The 24,506-nt window shown below is 41.4% G+C and overlaps 1 protein-coding gene across 6 annotated transcripts in view; it reads right to left on the reverse strand.

Annotated features, from left to right (window-relative positions):
- The window catches only part of Map7d2 (MAP7 domain containing 2), a 135,845-nt gene that overhangs the window by 37,411 nt on the left and 73,928 nt on the right, over nucleotides 1-24,506 (reverse strand). The window contains exons 2-8 of one of the 6 annotated variants that reach the window (XM_033760104.1): nucleotides 22,526-22,603; nucleotides 20,229-20,392; nucleotides 12,123-12,234; nucleotides 11,232-11,297; nucleotides 8,566-8,676; nucleotides 6,575-6,697; nucleotides 1,185-1,339 (exon numbers count right to left, since the gene is read on the reverse strand). In XM_033760104.1, coding sequence (XP_033615995.1) covers nucleotides 1,185-1,339; nucleotides 6,575-6,697; nucleotides 8,566-8,676; nucleotides 11,232-11,297; nucleotides 12,123-12,234; nucleotides 20,229-20,392; nucleotides 22,526-22,601 — 807 coding nt within the window. In that variant the 5' untranslated portion in view covers nucleotides 22,602-22,603. Of the gene's footprint in view, nucleotides 1-1,184; nucleotides 1,340-6,574; nucleotides 6,698-8,565; nucleotides 8,677-11,231; nucleotides 11,328-12,122; nucleotides 12,235-20,228; nucleotides 20,393-22,525; nucleotides 22,604-24,506 lie in introns of all 6 variants that reach the window. The other 5 variants (XM_033760103.1, XM_033760105.1, XM_010643675.3 and 2 more) reach the window with 5 other exon arrangements.

The following is a 24,506-nucleotide window of genomic DNA, read 5'->3' on the forward strand; positions in this document are numbered from 1 at the left end:
GCCTGTAATCCCAGCACTCGGGAGGCTGAGGCAGGAGGATCGCTGTGAGTTTGAGACCAGCCTGGGCTATATAGTGAGTTCCAGGTCAGTCTCAACTACATAGTGAGACCCTGTCTCAAAAAAACAAAGCAAAACATAAAAAGTAGAGCTTAAATTTCCCTCCATTGAGAGTAGAAGTGACTTGCTTCAGATTAACAGCATGTGGCATAAGAGACAAGTTGGGCATAAAAGGCACTGCAGCTTCCCTCTTGTGTTTACTCTCAGATTGCTTGCCCGGGGAGAAGCCAGCTGCCATGTCATGTGGATACTCAAGCAGATTCACAGAGAGGCTCACACAGCGAGGAACTGAGGCCTCCTGGCAGCGGCCATGTGATGAACATCTCAGAGGAGGCCCAGTACCGCTTTGATGGTGCAGCCCTAGCCAGCATCTTGACTACACCCTCATGAAAGATCCTGTACCAGAACCACCTAGTTAACACTCTGAATTTCAGACCCCCAAAAACCCATGAGATACTTGTTTTAAGCTGGCAAGGTTTGGAGTAATTCACTTTGTAGCAAATAATAACATAAGTAGTATGGCCAATATAATTTCTAAATAAATGCACAAAATTGGGGGTACCTGTTCAACATGTATTTTACTGATGGTATCAGTAATGACATCAAAAATATTTTAAGGAGGCCGGGCGTGGTGGTGCACGCCTGTAATCCCAGCACTCGGGAGGCTGAGGCAGGAGGATCGCTGTGAGTTCGAGATCAGCCTGGGCTACATAGTGAGTTCCAGGTCAGTCTCAACTATACAGTGAGACCCTGTCGCAAAAAACCTCCCAAAAAATATTTTAAGGCTGCTGTTATGGGTGGTAGTTGACCTAGAACCTCAGTTCTAGTTACCTGAACAGGCAAGACTGGCCCAGAATCTGATATTCTTAAAGAAGCTGGAAGAAGATACTTGAAACACTCCGTCCGACTCCTGTCCTTTGGAGGGCAGGCTACAACAAGGACGTCATTAGGATCTACAAACACTAAGATTTAAGGTTATGCAAAAAGTTAAATGATTTTCAAATGTTGGGTATATTTTAAACTAAATGTGCCCCTTGAGCATTCACTAAAGACTGACAGCAATGCAGACTCCAGGGCAAGTGCAGGAAGTGATCAGAGTCCACAAAAGTGAGTGGGTTTAAACCTACCGGAGAGGCCTCTGCTCCTGCAGGGGCTCCTTTCCCAGCATCTCCTACACCAGATGTAAGTGCAGTCTTCTTCCTCTCAATGGTTCGGGTGGGAGAAGACTTGAATGAAGATTTAAGGGGGCCAGCGGGAGCTACATGAAGACAGGCATAGAATACTAGAAAGTTACAGTATAACAGCCAAAAACACAGGAAGTACAGGTGGAAAAAGCAGGGAGAGAAGTTGGGAAGAACACAACACTTCTATTAAAATTTAACACGAACAATCTACTTTCTCAAAATACTTTTTCTATTGTACACAGAATGGATCTCATCTAAAAGGGCTTCCAGACTCAAGTCCGGTTCCTTTCAGAAGTTTAAAGTACTCTGGAGGCAGATAGATCAGATCTTGCACTGCTAGATCACCTTGGACAGGTTAATTAATTTCTCTAAATCTCAATTTCCTTATGAAGTTAACATAGCTGACCTGACTATTGTTCTTGGAAGAACCTGCTTACAAGGTTGGTCCCTGGCTGGTACCTAGATTTCAGGAAGGTTCTTGATATTTACCAGTGAGTACTTAAACTGTTTCTACAAATAATAATTTTAGGTGTCTGGAATTTGGGTGTGTGCCTGCCTAACATGATCATCTCAGTAAAAACTCTGGGTGCTGTTTATAAATAGTCCTAAGTTGTCAATATTTCATGTGTTGTCATATTTGCTTGAGAACTAAGCACATTATGTGTGACTCACTAGGACAGAACCCTTGGAAATTAGTACTTGGTTTTCTTTGATTTCTCCCCATGTACTTCCCTTTGCTACTTGTATGTACCCTACTACAGCAAATTAGAATCATGAGTAGAACTATGCAGAGTCCTCTGAGTTGAATCAGCAAACCTTGGAGAGGCCTTGGGAACCTCAGACAACTGATCTCAGAAGAAGAAATCACTAGAATGACCCTGATTCATTTAAATGTGGTAAAAGCATCGTTTGGGAAGAGGCAGGATAAGGGGGTGAATCTATGCTGTGTAGGTGGCTACGGAGTCATCCATGGATTACGAACCAGCAGCCAAGTTGCTGTCTGTTGTGAGAGGTGAAAGTTGCCTACAGAATCTGAAAATGAACATAAGAGAGTTGGCTTGATGGATTCCTTGGCTGCTTTTGGCCATGCTAGTTAAAAGTGAGAGAAAATGTGCAGCTGAGGTATGCCTTTGGGCTTGTTTGCTCCTCCAAGTCGAAGTGGGAAATGACCTTCTTGATTTCTGTCATCAGTAGGTAGGAATAAGTCTCCGTAACTAGAGATTTTTATCTAATGGAGACTGGAGAAGGGGAGATGTGAAAATATTTTCTGGTCATCCCTATTTTCACCTTAAAGATAAAAATCTTTGCAATTGTTATGTACGCATATAACAATCGAACCTGGCTTGAACCCAGGGCTTTCACACTGAACTACATCTCCAGCCCAGACAGAGATACATGGTACTCTGGAGTTTTAAAATTCAACTGGTACAAATGTAGAGCATTTTTCTATAGGGCCCTACCCTGAAAATATCCTGGATAATGCTGGACCATCTGGATCACATACAAGTACTCACAGAGCTTGTTCTGTGATGGGACCATGCAAAATCAAGCTGTTCCTCGGCTCTACATTTCTGATGCAGAGCTTATAAAAAGCTGCGGGTTGGGAAAGGTTGACAATGTGACCCAGTCAGCCACTCCTGACTCCATTCCCTCTAGGGGATGTGTCACTACTGTTGGCTTATGATTTCCCAAAGTAGTTTCAGTTTAGAACAATGGACTGGGAACCTTGGGACTTTTCTCCCAGTACACACACCTCAGTAAAGCAATTTGTTAGATACAACTATCATGAGAAAGGGACTGATCATTTTTAGACTGTTCAATGGATAAATGACCAAGAAAAAAAGTATCAGAGGTAATATAAACCTATTTTGAAAATTTATGTCCTAATGCCTAAACATAATGTGTCTTTCTGATTGAGTATAAAAAGATCTTTTTTAGGGCTGGGGATTTAGCTCAGTGGTGCTGCTGCCTGCCTTGCAAGCACAAGGTCCTGAGCTCAATACCTGGTACCAGGAAAAAAAAAGGTGTTTTTTTAGTAGTCAGGTGTGGTGGTGCATGCCTATAATCTCAGAACTTTGGGACGCTGAGGTAGGAAAACTGCATGTTCGAGCCCAGCCTGGGCAAATTTGCAACTTGGTGAGATCTTGTCTTAAAATAAAAAATAAAGCGCTAGGGAATATAGCTCAGTGTGAAGGCCCTGGGTTAAAGCCCCAACAGAAAAAAAGAAAAAAAAAGATTGCAAAATTAATTTTGTCTTTAAGGGTGAGAGTAGGGGTGATTGAGAAAATGTAAAGTTTTGCTTGCTGAATGGGACATAAAGACATATATTAAACCCAAGCACCCGGGAGGGTACATAAGAAATACTGTTACAAAGACCTTTGTTATCTTTGTTTTCCAGAATTGCACCTGGAAGCCAGGTCTTCTTCTAGAAGGAAAACCCGCTCTGCTGTCTATATAAGCTGCTATGAGCATAGACTGCTGAACCTAGATGACACACAATAGCACGACTCAGCAGGAGTGGGCCAGCTCCTGAGAGGTCTCTGCAAAATACCTTCAGATGCCATTCATACATCCTAGGATGAACTAGTTTGGGATTGACGGTCTCAGGAAGCCCCTCTGGAACCATGACGTGAACTGAATACACACTGGACTGAGCAACCTAGAGTAAGAGACATCACAGTGGGGGAGGCCACAGTAGAGACTACTTGCCCAGCAGCATATCAACTCAGTATACCCTAACAGCATCAGCTTTTGGTCTCCAGGAAAACATCGGAGCCCTAAGGGACTGCATTTCTTATGTGTATGCCCAAGCTGAGACATTGCCCCGGCCCTGGAAGATGTTCAGGTCACCTTCAGTTTAGTGGCTAGAGCTGTGCAGAGCCTAGGTAAAAAGATTCATAAAGAACTAAAAAAAGAGGCCACCTGGTTACCTAAGATAGACCCTTATGGTTAATGGGATTTAACTGCCGAGTCCAGGATTCCTAAAGGGCATAAGAGAAATCAATACTATAGTTTGGTCTCATCCTGCTGTTTGGGGTCTTACTAGTAATTCTTCTGTTAAGAAACAATGGCAATGTGTCATGGGGGTGAACTGTGCAGAAAAGGAATTAAAACTAGGAGACCCAACTGCTCTCCTCGGGAAGGCCTATGTACAAGTTTGGCCCTTGACCAGCATCTGGGGACTTGGATTTTGGCAGAGTTGCCACTGTTAGCTGACAAGTGCCTCACTGTACCTAAAATGTTGGTAAAAACAATATGGTGTATGCTGAATACCTGCTTTCATCCTACAAGTCTGGGAATCTGGGTATGTGCTCACCGAGGGCTGCACATGACCAGTCCCCAGTAAAAATCCTTGGCACTGAGTCTGTAAGAAGCTTCCCTGTTTGACAACATTTCATGTGTTGTCACAGTTCACTGCTGGAGGAAATGAGTCCCAAGTGACATGACTACAGAGGACTCTGGAAGCTTGTGTCTCATCTTCCCCAGGTTCCATTCCTTTTCCTGACTTTGCTGTCTAGCCTTTCACTGGAATAAATCAAGTGAGCGTGCCTAGATGCTAAGTCCTCTTAGCAAGTCATATATTCTGGGCTTAACCTTAAGGACCTATGAAACATTACTCATTCTCAAAATGGGGATACTTCTTACTTGCAGAAGTTTTTTTTTGTCTGAGGTAGAATTAATATATTATCAAATTCTCCTTTAGTAAGTGTCCAACTGAGTGTTTCTGGTATACTTACAAGGTTGTACACCTATAACCACAGTCTAATTCCAAAATATTCTCAAGACACCCCAAAAAAGCCTTTATTCATTTAGCAGCCCTCCCTCTTTCTTCCTTCTGCTAGTGCCTGATAACATTAATCTACTTTTTATCTCATGGATTTGCCTATTTTGAACACTTTATATAAGTGGAATCATAATTTATAGTTTTTTGTATGTGCCTTCCTTAACTTAACATGTTTTCAAGGTTCATCCATCTTATAGCACTGTCAGTATTCCATTCCTTTTCACAGCTAAACAATAATAAACTTTACAGATATACCATGTTTTGTTTATCCATTCACCAGGTGATGGACATTTGAGCTGTTTCCACTTTGTGGCTATCATGAATAATGTTGCAAAAGCATCTGCGTACAAGTGTTTGCATGAACATATGTTTTTAATTTCCTTGGTTCTGTACCTATGATAAGAATTGCTGAGTTACAGGATAACTCCATGCTTAACTTTTTTAGGAATTCCCAGACTGTATTCCACAAAGATACTATTTTACATCCCCACAAGCAATATATGATTAGTCCAGTTTCTACATACCTTCAACTAACATTTGTTATTTTCCCTCTTGAAACAGTTTTAGCTATCCTAGAGTTGGGAAATGCTATCCCATCATGATTTGGAGTTGTATTTCCCTAATGAGTAATGGAAATCTTGTAGCATGATTATTAGCTTCTTCTGTATCTTCTTTATGGAAATATAACTATTTGGAAGCAGCTACAACTAGGTAGACTTTTTAATGCCATTTATAGGTTATTTCACTGCATACTGTATAGAGTATATCTTGGAAATGGAAACCAGATGTTGCTCATATGCAAATAAAAGAACTCCAACTCTCAATAACTTGATATGATGGTCTGATCTAATCTGGTAAAGGAAGGGCTTTGATAGAATGGTCCAGTGTTCATCAGACTTCAATGTTGAGGTCAGGTGGGGCCCGAGAGCTGGCCCTCCTACAAAGCTCCCAGGTGATGCTATGATTGGTGATCCATGGACTACCTTTTGAGTAGAAAGGCTCTAGTCATTCATTCAGCTTTTATTCTGTGCCAATCACTGTGCTGCCTTATTTATACTATTATCTTATTTAATCCTCACGACAATTTAATCAGTTTAACAATAACCCACAACCTTCAGACCAACTCTCATGACAATTTAAAATAAACAACTCCATTTTATAGATGAGCAAACAGGCTTAGAGAAGTTAATTAACTTACTCAAAATGGTATGAGCTAGTGAGCACTAGAGCTGATTATTTGACCCCAGATACTGTGGTCTACAGGCTACTTTGCCAAACCAGCTCTTAAGAAAAGTCTAGTAACCACCACAGCTCAAGAAGATTTTTTTTCTCTAATGAACATACTCTCGGTCATTACATAATTCACTTACCTCTTTAAGAAATAGAGCAACAGCAAAACATTGGTGGGTTAAAATTGTTATTAACCACTGAAGACATTTCATAAAGCCAGCAAATAGGAAGGAAAATACAAAAGTTCATGAATAAATCCCAGGCTGACCAATACCACTACAGGGCTTTTCCTTGGTGTCACCAGCTTTGTCACTTTTACCTGAGTCACTGGCCTGCTCAGAGAGAATGAATGTAGTTCTGCTTCTGGCTAAAGAAGCCTGTGTGGGTGTCAACAGTCGCATAACAAGAAAGCTTTCCATGGGACTAAGGTGTGTGTGATGAGCTGAGGGATGGAATCAAATGAAGAGTTTAAAAAGCAAAATCAAAATAAAACAAAATAAAATGTTTAAACAACACAGTACATGATGCAAATCAAATTCTGGGTGGCAGAACAAATGTGGAAAATAAAAATATTCTAACAAAAGAATGGCTTTGGAGTTTATTATCATAAAATGAAACAAACAATAGGTCATTTAGAGTTTGGGGGCATGCAATAATTCTCTTGGGGTGCCAAAATTCATTCAATATGTTATTATATATATATATATAGTGACCTACATCACTCAAGAGAATTAGCCCACTTCCCAAGGTGTTAGTACAGACTCATTCACTCACCAAATAGATCTAACATTGAGAAAAAGGACTACACCTGGAAAAACACTCATTTTAGGTTCTCTGTTAAGAAATATTTAACACTGCTTTTAAAAATATAAAAATATGTCATCCTATAGTAGTTTAAAATAGATCCGTTCATATTTTCCATGTAAATAAGGGGAAAAATAAACACAAAAATAGTAATAGCCAACTGATTATCAGCCTCAATGGAAGATAATGGGATTCATAATCTAAAATTAAACAAGCAAAACATTTTTGATGATTTAGGAATATATTTATATGGCAACCAACAGAAAGACTTACTTTCTATTTTTTGGGAGCCTGTTAACTAATAAATGGTCTGGGGATTAAATTTTTGGAATTTATAATCTACAAGCAGATTACTTACTTGTCAAGAATATATAATAACATACTTAACATATGTTTGTGTGTTAAACAATGCAAAGATGAATTTAATGCCAATCTGGAACCATAAGAATTAATGAAAACACATGGAATACACTCACTAATGGAACAGCTTTCTAAAGAGAGTGTGGGTGTTTTCTCACCCAACTTTTAATTCCTTACATGTTCTTGGAGCTGTCTCATGAACTGCATCAGAAATCAGCAGCATTCTGACACTCTCAGGGACTCTGACACACATGCTATGCCTCTGGGATGGAGGGGGAGGGCAACGCCAGCAAACAACAACTAGGAAGGAACACCAGCCTCTTCCAAGTCACAAACATCCTCCTACTCACCCTTGGGGATAACGTGACATGCTAAATACTCCATTGGCACCTGACTCCTTCAGGTGTCAATGCTTTGAAATATACATTTATAACACAGGAGCCCTCCCTTCCTTAACTTCCATACTGTGAAAGGCATAAATCTAGGATTCCAATAATTCATTTGAGCCTTCATTAAAATATGGATGGCATTAAATCGATTCAGGTTCTAGAACTGATATCACCTTCCAATGCAAAACAAAACCTGAAAAAGCTGCCCGCCTTTTTCCCTTTTAGAGGTCTTATATTACTTCTGTGTTTCTGTTTTCATCTATGAAGTGGACAGGTTCACAAACCATGTAGGATTGCAGAACCCTGTTTTTTTTCACATAGCAAGTCTCCCAGAAAACTCCGACCATCAATTCTGTTCTTTCTGGCTAACCAACTGCATCCCATCCCTGACTGGGCAAGTACTTTTAAAACTCCTACATATGCACTGTGAAAAGCCAAACAGTTTCTTTCAGACTGGGAGAGTATCAACTCCTGTTCCTATTCAACAACAGTGGTGGTGAACCTACGGCACATGTGCTGCAGTGGGCTGTTTGTATCACTGAAAGCTCTAAAATGTTCACCATGACTGATCTAGGGTGATGCCACTCTTCAACATCCCTTTAGCAAGGCCCTAACGTGCCTACGGTCAAACCACAAGGCTAAGACAATGGTAGCATCTGCAGAAGGCTCAAAAGGGTGGCTCTCGCAAAGGCCAATGTTAAGATGCTCACACCAGAGAGAAGCACACTGGAAAGACCAAGTCTACATGTTCACTTGCCTCGGTCTGGGGAATAGGATATTGCCACAGTAGATGAAGACAGGCGTTTACTCATAGGAGGCTCCAGCTGCTTTGGCAAATTCATAGTTGATGTTGAAAGTGTGTCACATGCTGCAGAGAAATGCATTAAAGATATTGGTATTCAACCACTGTAGACCAAGAAATACATATCCTAAAGTCTCCTTCCTGTCCTCATCCACACACCTCTTACACCACTGTGGCACAGTACACTCTGCTTCCATCATCTTGGTATCTCATTATCCTAATCTAGAAATGTCCAGCTTATAGCAGCCACTGGTCTGAAATATTTTCCTTATGCTCTTCTCTTAAACTTCAAATATTCAACCTTGTTCAAACGTTCAACTAAAGCCATGCTAATTCCACATAATTTTCTTGTGTCCAGGGATTTTTACAGGTATTAACACTACACAAAAACAAAACCAACCTGGATCCAGAGACAAATCCCTACTGAAAATATTTTATGGTTCGACTGGGACTGTGTATGGTGAAAATGAACTTTTCCTGAAGGTCATCTGTGGCTCAGGTTGGAAAGAAATGAGATTTGTAAAGCAAGGAGCTTTATTTAAAGTGGAATGACCTTTGGCAGTTGGTTTTCTTCCTCTTATTAAGAGGAGGAGTTAAGGTAGCCCTTTCACAAATGCTTTAGCAGTTTATGGGTAAGATTTTAAAGTGACTCCAGGCGTGGTGGTGCATGCCTATAATCCCAGCACTCGGGAGGCTGAGGCAGGAGGATAACTGTGAGTTTGAGACCAGCCTGGGCTATATAGTGAGTTCCAGGTCAGTCTCAACTACATAGTGAGACCCTGTCTCAAAAACCAAAAAAAAAAAAAAGATTTTAAAGTGACTCTAGGTTTTATGTTGTCATATTCCAGTCATTACTTCAAACTGGGTTCTAAATTAAATCATTACAGCCAAAACAAGGAATCAAACTCATCAGTAAGGTTTTCAAAAGCCAACTCTTTTGCTCATCTTGTTTTCAAATGAGAGAACTGTCATGTCTGATAATTTCTGCTGACCAAATGACAGTCTTAAAGCTGAAGTTAAAGTCTAATAAATTTGGATTGGGGATATATCAAATATTTACACTTGAAATGATACTTTAATAGTCCTACTTATAAATTTTGCATTACTTTAAAACTATTTTAATGTCTTGGGAATATATACAACCAAGAGAAATAACATAAAACCACATATATAGGGGTATATATTTTTCCTTTTGTCTCAGTATGGCATTGGCCTTTAGAAATTTAATATTTTGCTTGTAATAGACTATTTTGTATTAATTTTGACTTTGAAACATTCCATTAGAATATTTCATCTTCATTATTGAGATTTTTGATAGCTCCTTAAATTGTGTGCCCAGGCCAGGTATCACATTCACCTCATCAGGGCCCTAGGTACTGATCCCCAAAGTGTAATTAATCCACTTTATGTGCACCCCTGTGAGGAAAAGCCACTTCCACAGCCTGTGCAGCAAACTTTGTGTGCCACCAATAAAAATATTCCTTGTCAAAGGAATGCCAGAAACCAAGGATATGCAAATACAACCTCTCATATTGCTGATAAATGTTGCATCCCCTTTTATGTCTTGTTTTAGCTTTGCTAGCCAGGATTGAATTTCTTCTCTCTCTCTCTCTCTCTCTCTCTCTCTCTCTCTCTCTCTCTCTCTCTCCCCCCCTCCCTCTCTCTCTCTCTCTCTCTCTCTCTCTCTCTCTCTCTCTCTCTCTCCCGCCCTCCCTCTCTCCCTTCTCTCCCTCCCTTCTCTCTCTTTCTCTCTTTTACTGGGGATTGAACTCAGGACCTTGAGCTTTCGAGGCAGGTGGCAGAACCACTGAACTGTATCCCCAGCCCCAGGATTGAACATCTAAAATCACTATTAAATGGGGAAAGTTTTACTAGGTTTTTTTTTGGGGGGGGTACTAGGGCTCGAACTCAGATCCTTGTGCTTGTAAGGCCCTAGCTTTGTTCTTGATCTACACCATAAGAAGTTCCCAGGTTTGTATCCGCAATGGAATTTCAGACAAACAGATGAAATCAAGCACAAAGCTGAGTTATCTCATTATACAGATTTCCAGTATTATGTGTTTTGTTTTGTTTTGTTTTGTTTTTGTTTTTGTTTGGTACCAGGGATTGAACTTGGGTCCTTGTGCTTGCAAGGCAGGCCACCGAACCACTGAGCTAAATCCCCAGCCCACCAGTATTAGTACCGATAAACTTCTTCTCAGATATTTCTTCCAGAATCCAACTGCATTAACACTAAGCCCAAGTATTCCATTCAGAACTCTGTATGATTTTCTTTTCACCAGAAGTGTTTGGAATGCTCTCCTACTTAATGCGCAAAACAGATGATTCATGAGATGGCAAAAAAATTTCCATGCACAAAAACATTGACAAGATTTTGAAGGCAGAAGTTAGGGAGCTGGGGATGAAATGTCTCCAGGACACTAAGATATAAGGCATGCAGAGCTGCATGAAGACAGAGGAATGAAGAAATATGAGCAAGTCACTCATATCTATAGAAAAAAGTTATAATAGGTCGGACTAAGAAATCAATTGCGAAAGTGCTTGAAACAGACATGGTGATGGAGGAGGGTGATCAAAACAATTATCACAAAATGCTATGGCACGGTGATATTGAGATATACCGTTGGTGGACTCAGCAGCGGCGGAAGTGGTCCCTGCGTCCGGAGGGAGGGTGGTAGCTGCTAAACCTAGAAGGGGTGGGGTATTTTCTGATTCACCTATACAGCAAAAAATCAGAGCAAAGAGAGGTAAAAGAAAAAAAAAAGTCCCAAATTTGTTATTGTATTTTAGTTTCTACTTAGGAAATTAGAAAAGTAACCAATGGTTTGTTGATTTCTCAAAAAATAAAAAATTAAAGTATGTTCACTGCCAAAAGGTTAAAAGCCCAATAAAGCAAAGTCAAGTAACTGCCATGTCTGCTCTCAGAAAGGCTACTACCCAACTCCTGCCTTAATAGAATGCTGAGAACTGAAGTGTGACGCTGAAAAGAAGGAAAGTCATTCTGAGGCTAGCAATCCATATAGTAATCATTTGAAAATTTAAAGATGAGTATGAACTGGGTAATGAAATAAGTCACCCTGAAAAAAATTGAAAGAGCAACAAAAATTCATAACAAGGAAGGAAAAAGCCTTAGAGGATAACAACTGCTCTATTTCCCAGTCAGTCACCTCTGGAGCTGTGACTGAGTCTCCTACCTTTTTCCTCCCCTGAAATCAGATTACCTCTGGACTGGCCCACTGAGTCTGGCTAACCAGGTTCTGTGTTCATTTTATTTACTTTTCTTTTTGCTCTCAGTCAAAACTCAAGTTATATCATCAACTGCTGCCTGCTATGAGAATGCACAGCTCCTCTTCATGAGAAGAGCACAGACAGGAAGCTTGGCAGTTTCAAATATCTCATCTGAAAAGGGTACCTGTAAGGTTATCTGCAGCATCCCCCAGATCATGCAGATGCCCAGCTGTGTCCATGATCCCCCTCAGGGCCCTGCAATGCAAGGACAACCGTACACTCACCATCACGTCCTCCGGGCCCCGCAGGCAGTGATGCTCCCCAGGAACACTTCTTCTTCAGCTCCAGCTGCTGCGAGCGCTCCAGGGACCTGCGCATCATTGCTTCCAGCCGCTCCTACCCAGTTCAAGCAAAGCGTTGGGTGTCACCAGAGAACACTATCAACCACCCAGCTCCACTGCACTGCTGTCTCAGTGCTCTCTAGGTGAGGCACCAAATGGGGCTTTCTGGGCTTAGCATCCCAAACCCAGGTGCTCTCTGTCACCCTAGCTGGTTTCTTGGTGGGTGGAGAGTAAACAATGCAGCTAGGCTAGCACTGGCTCTGCCCTCCAACCGAACACTGTGTCCTGTCCCCTCCCTCCTCCCCTCTCCAGGGAGAAGCTGCTGCTATGCCAGCCCTTGATTTGTTTAAAAATAATGCCCAACAAGCATTAACTCCTTCAGGCCTGTCTCAAATCTCATTTTGCTCCATCCAGGAAGAGGACCTGGATTTGGCTCCACAACCAATTGCAGTCTTTCCAATTTTAATGACAGAACATTTTGCTTTGAGAAAATTTAAACCAAGTTGTAATTTGAGTCCTTGTATCCTTAAATATAGTTTTTTTGGGGGGTGATACGTGGCTTTGGGATATATTTTGCAGAGCCCCATTTTCACCTTAAAACTTCTTAAAGGAAAATCAATTGTTCTACATTATGACACTTTCCTACTAATAGTACTCTAGAGATAATATTGCATGGTTCAAAATTTAAAAGCAACAAGAGCACAGAAACTTCCGGCCACAAAACAAAGCATTCAGGCATTCCCAGAGTTAGGCAGGTTTGGGATGGGGGAAGGAATAACTAAGCAATTTTTAAAAAGAAATGAAAAACAACCAGCAAGCTTCTTTCTTAAAAGAAGAGATGCATTCTCTTGTAATAACCAAGCTTACTTTCATGAAGCTGTCCTTGACACTGGAGTGAGGGCAGTCTAATTCTGTATCCCTCACCACCTCAATGACACTGCAAATACTAGCTCCTCTCCCTGCCTCCACCCGAGAAGGAACAAAACAAGGCCGATACCTTTAGCTCTCATCAAACCCAATTTGGAGGCATTCCGGGAACTGGGCTACTCTCTGACTCCATATCACAAAGAGACATGTTATTTTTCATTGTCTAATAAAACAGAACCATGCAAAAATAATTTAGGACAATAAAACTTGAGTAACCATGACTTAATCATCAGGAAAAGGCTCTTTTATTTCAGTTACTAGAAACATATAAAGACCACTTAGCGAGTACCTAGATTTATTCCTTTTGTCTACACTAGAAGGATGAGATTTTCTTCTACAAATCTCAGCCTTCTCTGTATAATTTTTCTCTGAATAACACTTTGCTAACTTTTGCTAAGAGATTTTTCCAGGGATCTTTGAGCAAAGAGGAATATTTTTCCTCTTGTAAGACTCAGATTTATACTTGCTAGGAACTGTGGTTTAGTTTTGGGCCAGCAACTCAACAATCATGAGTATGCATTTCCTGCCTCTCCTATTTTCATGATCCTCAGTCATTAAATTCTGATACCCAATACTGGTGGGGACTGAAAGGAACAGATCTCCACTACCATTTGATGCCTGAAATCAAATGAGATGGCCTGCATAGTATTTCATTATATGGATTTAATATAAAGTATTTAACCAATGACCTAATTTAAGTGTTGAAATCTTGTACCCTAGAATAAATTTCGTTTTGGGTAGTTTATGGTAGATTTTCTACATGCCAGAGAGACCTCACAAGATAGTTTCTCTTAGGATCAATAGAACAGGACAGAGGATGCATAAATAACCTTAAGCACATTCAACTGTTTGATCTTTGACAAAGGAGCAAAAACACACTGGAGGAAAGACAGCCTCTTTAATAAATGGTGTTGGAAAAACTGGCTATCTACATGCACAAGACTGCATCTAGACTCATAGCTTTAATTATGTACTAACCTAAAATCAAAATGGATCAAAGAACTAAATGTTAAAAGAGAAAAAAACCTGTTGGAAGATAAAATAAGTAAAACTCTTGAAATCATAGGCATAGGCAAGGACTTTCTGAACAGAACCATGGTTCTCAGGAAATAGTACCGATAATCAACAAATAGAATCATATCAAATGAAAAAGCTTCTGTTCAGCAAAAGAAATACAGAATGAAAAGAAAACCCACAGAGTGGGAAGAATTTTGCCAGCTACTCTTCAGACATAGATATATTCTATGTCTAGAATATATAAAAGACTCAAAAAATTTAGACCCCCCCCAAATAATGACCCAATCAAAAGATAGGCAAGTGAAATGAATAACACTTCACAGAAGAAATACAAATGGCCAACAAATGCATGAAGAAATGCTTAACATCACTGGCCATTAGAGAAATACAAATTAAAACAACACTGAGACTCCATCTTAGCCCAGAAAGAATGTCCATCATCAAGAAATTAAATAATAGGGCCAGAGATTTAGCTCAGTGGTTCCAGCGCCTGCCTGGCAAGTGCAAGGACCCAAGTTTGATCCCCGGCACCTAAAAAAAAAAAAAGAAATTAAATAATAACAAATACTGGTGAGACTGCAGGGGGAAAAGGAACCCTTCTACATTGCTAGTGAGAAGATAAACTAGTACAAACACTATGAAAATCAATATGGACAGTCCTAAAAAAACTAAAATTAGAAATTCCAGTTATTTTCCTTCTAGGTATCTTCCCCGAAAGAGTTAAAGATATCATGTTACAATGTCAGATGCATACCCATGTTTATAGCAGCACAATTCAAAATAGTTAAATCTTATAAGTGGACTATATATCCATAAGCAGACAAATGGATAAAGAAACTGTGGTATTTACATACGACAGAGAACCACTTTACCATAAAGAAAGATAAGCTGGAGTTATTTGTAGGAAAATGGATGCACCTTGAGGCTATAATGTTAAGTGAAATAGATCAGGGATTTAGGTCAGTGGTTCTGCTGCCTGCCTTGCAAGCACAAGGACCCCAGTTCAATCCCCGGTACCAAAAAAACAAAACAAATGATCAGACACACAAGCTTAAATATCACATGGTTTCTCTTATATGAGAAACCTAAATTACAAATAAAGAGCAAAATAAAATATAGATAATAGGAAGTAAAGAGATAGATCTTTCTCCAATGGGAAGGGGTTCAAGAGATGGAGAGGGAGGGGAGGCAGAGAGGATAAAAAAAGATGTATTCTGTACATGTACCAACTCCACACAAGGAATGTAAACATTATGTACTACAAACATGGAATAACAAAAAGGAAAAGATAGTCCCTCATTTAGTAGAGGCCCAGTGAGAACAAAAATAGTCTCACTGAGCCAGCCTACCAATGAGCAGTGGCCCTACCCCTGGACTGTTCAACTACCTTTACAAAAAACTACCCCTGCCATCCACCCTCCATCCAATGTGCTGCTCAAAATTCCATTGCTGGATGGGGAATGGGGATTAGTGGCGACACGCCTGCCTTGCAAGCACAAGGGCCTGAGTTTGATCCCTGGTACTGGGGGAAAAAATCTTTCATCCAAATTCCATTGCTGAAGATTTGACCCTTTGGATTTTGAAGAGGTATATGAAAATGTAGCTCTCCCCTGAGAGAAAGACAAAGGTAAGAGGAGGAAAAAAAACAGGTAGTTACCAAATTCTAAGAGAAAGGGACTTCTGGAACCCAGAGAAGACGAAATAAGATGATTGAAACATGTCAAAAACGAAACGTGTTCACTGCATTCTTGTCCTATATAGGTAGGTATTACCTGGTATTTGTACTTTTCTGTTCCTTCATGTGATGAAATGTAAAGAATTCCTAGATCTGGAGTCACGAGGTAAGTATGCAAATCCCACCTCTGCTTATCACATTTTAGCCCCGTGACCCTCAGTTAATCATTTTACATTCTTAGACTTTAATTCCTTCACCTATAAAATGATGATATTACCTAAATCATCAGATACATAATTCTAATTCTACAGAGTTAATCACAGCCTAGAATCTGAGGTGATAAACCCTTTACCAATAATGCCGAGTCTGATTTTGAAGAGGAGGATAGTTAACAGGACAGTTCAGAACAGTGGTTCTTAAACTTGAATGTGGATACATCAGAATCCCCAGTAGAGATTGTCAAAACACAGATTGTTGGGGTTTATCCCCAGGGTTTTTCAGTTAAGTCCAGGGTGGAGCCTGCTGAGAATTTGCATTTTTATTGAATTCCCATGTGCTGATATCCCAGACCACACTGTGAGAATCACTGGTTAGAGGAAAGGCTGAGCATGAGAAAGCAGTGGAGAGAAATTCAGTCACCTCAGAAAAAAAACAGTATAATAAATATTAGGACCGCATACTGCACACTGAAGTTCCTGCCAAGTTTTCATTCTCCTGAGTATCATTTGATGATCAACAGAGGACAGAGAAAGAGGAAAGCAAATTCTTGTCCTTAGAATATCCTTTACTGGGTGGGGCTTGCTAAAAGGAAGAGACAAGGAAGGTTTTACTCTTGAACCCTTGAGCTCTGGCTCTAGATCTGACAGAATGAACGCGGAGAATTGTGATCAAGGCGACCCACTGAGCTGGCCAAGCAGTACAAAAGTCCTCTAGCTGGAATGGCCCAGACGCTATTACCCAGAGAGGGGCATCTGGCAGGAGGGCGGGTGTCTTTTCCACTGCTTTTACTATATGTGTTCAGGAATGACATAGCAGGTACAAGCTCCCAATTGTCCTCACCAGGGCTCCAAAGAGGGCCTTTTCCTTCAGAAAGAGACTTCTGCATCTGGCCAAGTAGTCAGCATGGTGCCTCACCCAGCTGAGTGAAGTTTTTTTATAGGTGAATTCACAAATTTCTTGATACTTAAGTTGGTGGCTTTTGTTAGCTATCAAACAATGACAGTATGAACAGTTCAGATGTATCAAACTGACTTAAATGAAGCCACTCTTTAAAGAAAACTTTCTTTAAAAAAAAGAAACCTTTCTTGGTTATCTGTTTAGCACAAGAACACAGAGTTGACTTCTCCAAATCGCTCCTTCCAGGGCCACTACTCAGGAAGCTGCATTCCCAGGTGGAGAATAGACTGTCAGCCTTAACTCAGATGACAGAAACTTGTTCTGGCAGCTGATTCTGGTGTTGTGCAGCATGTGACCACTGTAAGAATCCACCTGAAGGAGAAAGGTGGTCTTCAGCAAGAGAATGAATTCAAGGTTACAGTCTCAAGTGGATACGGAATTCTCTCACCTGCAGAACAGGTCTGACACTACCTGCCATTACTGCCAATCCTTGAGACCTCTGGGAGCAAGACTTCATTTTGCCTTGCAGATGAGGGAGTGTGATGTTAGATGTTTCCTCCTGCTGCAGCTAAGTCTTTAGTGGTTTCACTTCTGGATAATTTTCTATTTGCTTCTGTCCTTTCTTGTACCCCTAATGTGGTGGCTGTGGGAGGGACATGCCAAGACACCAAAACATTTCTGCCTTGGTACAGACATGAAGAGATACCAAAAGTCACCGTGATCACCATAGGGACATGAGGTGAGAGCAGAGGAGGGTGAGGTGTCAACAGGTCTCATAGGGATCTCCTAAATATTAGACCTGGAGAGGTAGAATGAGGGCAACCCAAACATTTTCTAACTAGGTAGAGAAGCAAAATGGTCTGCACAAGATGAACAATATTCTCACTGAGGCTTTTTCCTCATTGATGGTGATGAAAAGAATTTAAATCTGGCACTAAGAAGAGATCAAGAATCTCCACAGGCACCAAGCATGCAGCAGCCCTGGCAGAGCTCTCCAAGAAGCATGGGAGAGAATGCTGAGGGCTTTCTTTGGAGAGGGGCTTCTGCAGGGCAGACTCATCCCTCCCTAAAGATCAACCATGATGATACCAAATGAGCCTCTGTATTGGAAGTATACCAACACCAACGTGCTTAAGTGGCCAGTTTGGATGTGGCAAGTCCTTAAGCTACACCTCCGTCTCCTGGGGCACTAACGGAGGGAGCAGGTGGTAGAGGAAGGCTTCTGTTTCCTTGGGCTACTACACAACCTTGGGAAGTCTGACTCTCAGCCCAGCCCATCCCTGCCCTGCTGTGCCATGCCATGCCTAGGAAGAAGAAAAAAGCAAGCTCAGATTGTGTTTATACTGACAAGGGTTAGTCAGCATCCCTACCCCTGGCTTGCCATATTAGCAATGCAAGAAAGCACAGAAGCAAACAAAATTAACTGGAAGTAAAGCCTTTAAGGATTCAGCTGCATCAGGACCAACCATCTGGTGTGACATTTCCTCATCTGCAAGGAAGAGTCATCTGATTGCTTAGTTTAACATGCCTCCAGCATTAATTTTCTATAATGGAAAATTATACACAGGGATTATCTCAAAAGCGGACCCCTGTGACACTGCAGGATGTGTCAGAGCATGAGAAACATCTAATGTGGCACTTTATAATACTCCTTCCTGGCAGCAGTAATGACAAACTTTCTCCTGAATCAGCAATCTCACAAGATGTCAGGAATCAAAATTCAGTGGGCAGGAAGGAGGGCAATGGGCTATAATTGTTAAGAAATGGAAAATGGGCGAGTCCAGTGACTCTGGAGAAATACACAGGCTAAGAAAGGAGAAATCTGTCCTGTTACCAAATGAGCCTCTCATACTCTTGGCTTTTTTTATAGTCTATAGATTCTGTGCCATAATCTCTCCTGAGTAGCTTCCTCTTGACCTTGCTTCAGCCAGTCAGTTTGAAGTAAAACTGGAGGGAATCTTATATTTCTGAGTGATTACTCTGTGCTAGGTGCTTTGCTGCACATTTTCACAAAAGTCACCTCCTTTAAACTGGGCATGGTGGTGCATGCCTGTAATCCCAGTACTCGGGAGGCTGAGGCAGGAGGATCGCTGTGAGTTCTGTGAGTTCAAGACCAGCCTGGGCTACATAGTGAGTTCAGGTCAGTCTCTACTACATAGTGAGACCTTATCTCAAAAGAAAAAAGTTACCTCCTTTAATTCCTATAAGCATCTCTGGGGGCTCAGCAGACAAGATAGAGGGATTATGTGACTCCTGGCTACTAGCTGCTTAGAGGTAGAGATAGGATTTGAACTTAGAGCAGATGAAGCCACAGCCAGCAATGGTGAACCATGTTGATTAAGAGCCTTGCTTAGACCTTCATTCGCTAAGAGGAGCAAAGAAATTGTAAACAGGTGTTTTGTGGACCAAGACTGGTCTAATTGTGTTTGTTTGTGTCATGTTCATGTGCTTTTTAAATTAAAAAAGAGGAAGGGATAAATATATACAGTGATAAACAACCATTCCGTTTTGTTAAAAATACCAAATTTATACAGAAGTTTTATATCCTGTAGTGATATAAACTGCTACATTGTTCATATAAAAGATGAGTCATTATACCTTATGAATAAAAAATGATTATCACCTGATACAAAGCTATGATTACATCCTTAAAAGATACTTAAGAAAATCTATAACCCAAATATGCTTTCTAAATACATTTTCAAAGTTTTACATTAAAGTTCTCTATAGAGATAATTGCATTACGATTCTTTTTTTTTAAAGGTTAACTGGAAAGAAAGGGTGATTAAAGTAAAGAACACTATTAATATTTAAGTACACAAGCATCTTTGTATTTAAAAGTAGACTGATTTTCCAGCAGTGAATAAAAGGACCATGTTACTCTCAACCCCCACAGCTTACACTCCATTCTTGTGTCTGCCCTGGAGGTGCCATCTCTGGCTGTAACACTCAGGTCTGTATCACCCAGCCTCTACCCCAACCCCCTGTGAAATCTTAATTTAGTCAGAGAAGGTTATGCCTGGAAGGGACCTTGGAGAGCACCAAATCCAACACCACAGTGCAGAGAAAAGTAAATTAGGTCCCAGAGAAGCCAACTGGCTTGCCCAATCATACAGCAAAGTGGCACCTGATTTAAATGGGTAATTCTTTGATCCTATGCAAGTGATGCTTCCACTGGATCTGCAGTGCTGAAAGGAGGCATGGTGAGTAAAGAAGCAGGTCTCTCTTGTACCCCAGGCTGGGCAAGATGCCCAGATACCCTAAGCACTACACTGAGCTGGCTGCAGTGGGGGCAGGGGCCCCAAGGACCTCACCTCCTCCTCCCGGAGTTTCTGCTTCCTCTTCTCTTCCACAGCAGCCCTCTTCTGGTCCTCCCGCTGCCGCTGTTCCTCCAGTTTTCGCCATCGCTCCTCAATTTGCTTTTCATACTGGAGCTTGGCTCTTCTCTGTTTCTCCAGGATCTGCTGTTCCCTGGCAGCTGGAGAAGAAAAGCAGAACAGAAATGTCATCTAGAGCACTCCATCTGGTTTGGATTAAGATCCAAAACAGAAGAGTGGAGACAAAAAAAAAAAAAAAAAAAAAAAGACTCTGGTGAGATCCTAGGATGTAACGATTGAGATCAGGGATTGTGGCGCCTGACACTAGCTGGATGACCCTGGGCACATTAACCATGCCGTATCTCTGTCTCGGTTTCCTCCTCTGTGAAGTGGGGACAGTCATGTTTACTATACCACAATACAGTGAAGACTAAATGAGATAGTGACATAAAGTACACACACAATAAGTAACCTCACATACAGGAGCTCTGACTATTGTTACTATCATTTAGTCAAACCTTATATACAGTGGCTAAACCACACATCCACTTGAGAATTACAGTTTTAGGGGGACATTCTTTCAAAACCATGTTAAAGGTACATGTACCAAGCATCAGATACTGACGTGGGCAAAGGGTTAAAATAAATGACTAAGACTGGTTATCCCACCACAATATTTACCAAGAGGCCCTTAACTCCACCTGACCAAAGGTTCCCTGTAGAGGATGCCTCAGCTGCCCAGGGGGTGGCCAAGCAAGGACTAGAAAGCTCCTTGTTTACCTCAATTCAATGGGCAATCAGCAGCTATCTACTTCATGGCACCCTTAGAGAACACTCTATTGTATTTATCTGTCTAGAGCTCTCAAGAAGTAAGACAGCCCATTTGAGAGATGCAGATGAAAACAACACTGAGATTCCACCTCACCCCATGAAGAATGGCTGCTAGCAAGAAATCAACCAATAGCAAATGCTGCTGGGGCTGTGGGGAGAAAGGGAACCTCCTCCATTGTTGGTGGGAGTGCAGACTGGTGCAACCACTGTGGAAATCAATATGGAGATACCTCAAAGAGCTGGGACTAGAGGTGGGAGTGCAGACTGGGGCAATCACTGTGGAAATCAAAATAGAGATACCTCAAACAACTAGGATTAGCAGTCCCAGTTGACCCAGCCATCCCTCTGCTGGGTATCTTTCCAAAAGAATTTAAAAAATCATATTGCAGTGATATATGTGCACCCATGTTTATAGTGGCATAGTTTGTAATAGCTAAAGCTTGGAAACAGCCCAGTCCCATTAACTGATGATTAGATAAAGAAAAAGTGGGTTTTTCTTAAGAAAATGGAGTACTACTCAGCTATAAAGAATGAGAAACTAGAGGCATTTACAGCTAAATGGATGCACATTGAGGCGATAACTCTTAAGTGATATAAATAGAACACACTTAAGTAAATACTGAATAGTTTATCTGGTGTGAGAAACTAAAAGTGCACATAAGGATCAAAATGTATAATTGATAATGTGAAACAGGAAGAAAAGGTCTAAAGGGGTAGGGGAAAGGAAAGAAGGTAAAGGGAAAAATATGAGAAAAGGAAAAAATGGAAACAAAGTCTCTGTAAATAGGAAGGGGTGAAGGGGTCGATGAGCGGGCAGAGGAATGGAAAAAAGTAAGAACTAAGATACATCATGTAGGGCCGGGGATTTGGCTCAGTGGTGCTGACTCCTGCCTCACCAGCACAAGGGTCCAACTTCAATCCCCTGTACCAAACAAACAAACAAACAAACGAAGATATATCATGTAAGGGTACAAGTTCCAGTGATGAAAGTAACTTTACTGTATGCCTAAAATGTACCAAATAAACTTAATGGAGAAAAAGAAAAATGCCTTTCTCAACTGGGGCCTCCTGTTCTAAAATGATTTAAGTGCTGATTTTCTCAGTTCTCCCAAAGATAGACCTTTTAGATGCTCAAAAGGCAAGCTGAAAGAGTGCACACAGCAGGCGCCTAAGGGCATTCGGACTTGCCAAGGTTTCTGTTCTTCACCAACATGTCTCTAGCCCCTACCATGATGGCCAGGACACATCACAGGCTTGGTGTTTGCTGAGTGAGTGAGTGGGCTGTTTAGCAAATTATGTAACATTTATTAGCATGCCAACAGACCTGTGGGTTTACTCTCAATTCTTCATATTTAACTAATAACTGTTCTAATTCTCTTCGCATTCATTCTCAGATTTCTAAGATTTATAGAAAGACACTACTCCTCTTTCTTGGACCTAAACAGCCAAAGTGTACAACTTACCCAGACATTTTTCTCTTTCTTCTCGTCTCTCTTTGGCTAGTCTTTGCCTCTCATCCGATTTTAAAAATCCATCCATGCCTATAGAAAAGAAAACACAATGATACTTAGCTTTTCACTCTTTCTCTATTTGCTGAACATTAGAGGCAGCTGGGCATACACCTCAGGTCTGGCTACCAGCATGTTAACCATCGCCATCTAAACTTATCTAAAGGTAAGCTGATCTATCACTCCCTGACACACATATGCAGCCGGGCCCTAACAGCTGAAAGGCAACAGCCACAGCTTCCACACACATCTGCAAAGTGGTATGGACATCAGCCCAAGAGGACATGGCCCTTTCTGTAGGCCTCTGTCCCCAGGCCTGACCCTGGACGGGTCAGATAGTATGGTGAGTGACAGAGAGGCCTGGCCATATGCAGAGAAGTTCACCAGGCCTCTTCTAGTCCAGTTTCCAGGCCTGAGGATAGGGACACCTGGGGGAGAAGAGATGCACAAAAGTGGACAAGGTTTGTGATATAGACTATTACACAGATCATGAACATTTTACTTTCTGAAAGGAGCCAACTGCTGAGGGACACATACAAGCTCTTCAGGAGAGAGCTTCTTCTTTGGAGCCTCTGTGAAATTCAACACTCAAGTTTGATTTCAGTTCTGCCAAGTTTGCGCTGATCTCAGTTTAGCATCTCAGAACCAAAGAAGAAAGGATATAATGTAATCCTGCTTACTTGTCTTTCAAATATCTATAACCAGTAAGAGAACAAATGACAGCTCTCCCAGAAATGTCCAGGAAATATCCCTGGAGCCGTGCACCTCCATCTAATCCCTACAGGACCCTAAAGGGCCTACTAAATTAGATTAAATGGATCTTCACAGTTGTTTAAAGGCTAGAAATAAATTATTGCATTCAGTTACAACTGGTTGTGAGTGTTAGCAGCATAACTTTGAAGCACCCTGTTCTGAAAGAACTGGCTCTAGTGCTAATGCAACCAGATTCATATCTCCAGCACCTGGGCCTTCCTCTCTGAGAGCATCACACTGGCTGCACAAGATGCCTTGCTGCCATGGAACCTGTGCTCTTCCAGGGAGGATCTTGCCAGCTGGTGTCCAGGAGAGGGGCCCAGAAGGCACTGGGAAAGTGGACAGGGGATGAGGCAACAAACTCTGGGTTGTCACGATTCCCCACATTTCTGTTTTTTCAGGCTGTATTATGTATCTGGGACACTAAAGCTCAAGAGAAAAGTACTAGAAAATCAACCGTGGACTACAAGCACCATCTTCCATGTTTCTTCAGTCAATTCTTAATTATTTTGAGGCTACCACCGATACGAATACCACATGAACCAAATACTTAACTCATTCTAGGTCCCCCCTGTGCTGACGCTGAACTCTCTTCCCAACATGATGGTACCACTGACCTTTTCCCATATACCTTCTGGCTTGCACTGCCCCCTTCTTCCATTACCCGCCTCCCTCATCACCTGTTAAAACCCCACAGTTCCCTAGACCCATGATATCCTGCACTCCCACACAGTTTGCTAAGACCTTATTTGATTCTCTTTTACTGCAGAAATCTCTGTAACTCAATCTCCCCTGGTAGGCCCCAGAGCCCTGTATAACTGACATAGCCTTGGGTCTGCTCAGCTTGGGCTTTAGAGCCCCTCACCTGGTACCTCTGAGATACACAATGCTCCAAAGGCCGGCATGAAGTTAATGGCAGGGGATCTGCGAAAGAAAATCAAGTTTCTACTATGCTGACATGAAGACTCACTTGTATGAATTTATACTGTATGGAAAAACTATTAAAGAAAAGCCTAGAGCTCCTGAACAGACGCTTCCCTCAGCACCCACACCAACCTGCCCACCTAAGTAGGACTTGAACCTTATTCTCTACTGCCCTTGCCACCTTCTTGGTAGTAATGGGTCTACCCCAGATCTAAGGTAATTCCAATGTGTTCTTCAAACAGAAAGAGAGGGAGAGGGA

Source organism: Fukomys damarensis, unplaced genomic scaffold, assembly GCF_012274545.1.
Source record: "Fukomys damarensis isolate Sample0158 unplaced genomic scaffold, DMR_v1.0_HiC HiC_scaffold_39, whole genome shotgun sequence".
Classification (NCBI taxonomy): Eukaryota; Metazoa; Chordata; class Mammalia; order Rodentia; family Bathyergidae; genus Fukomys; species Fukomys damarensis.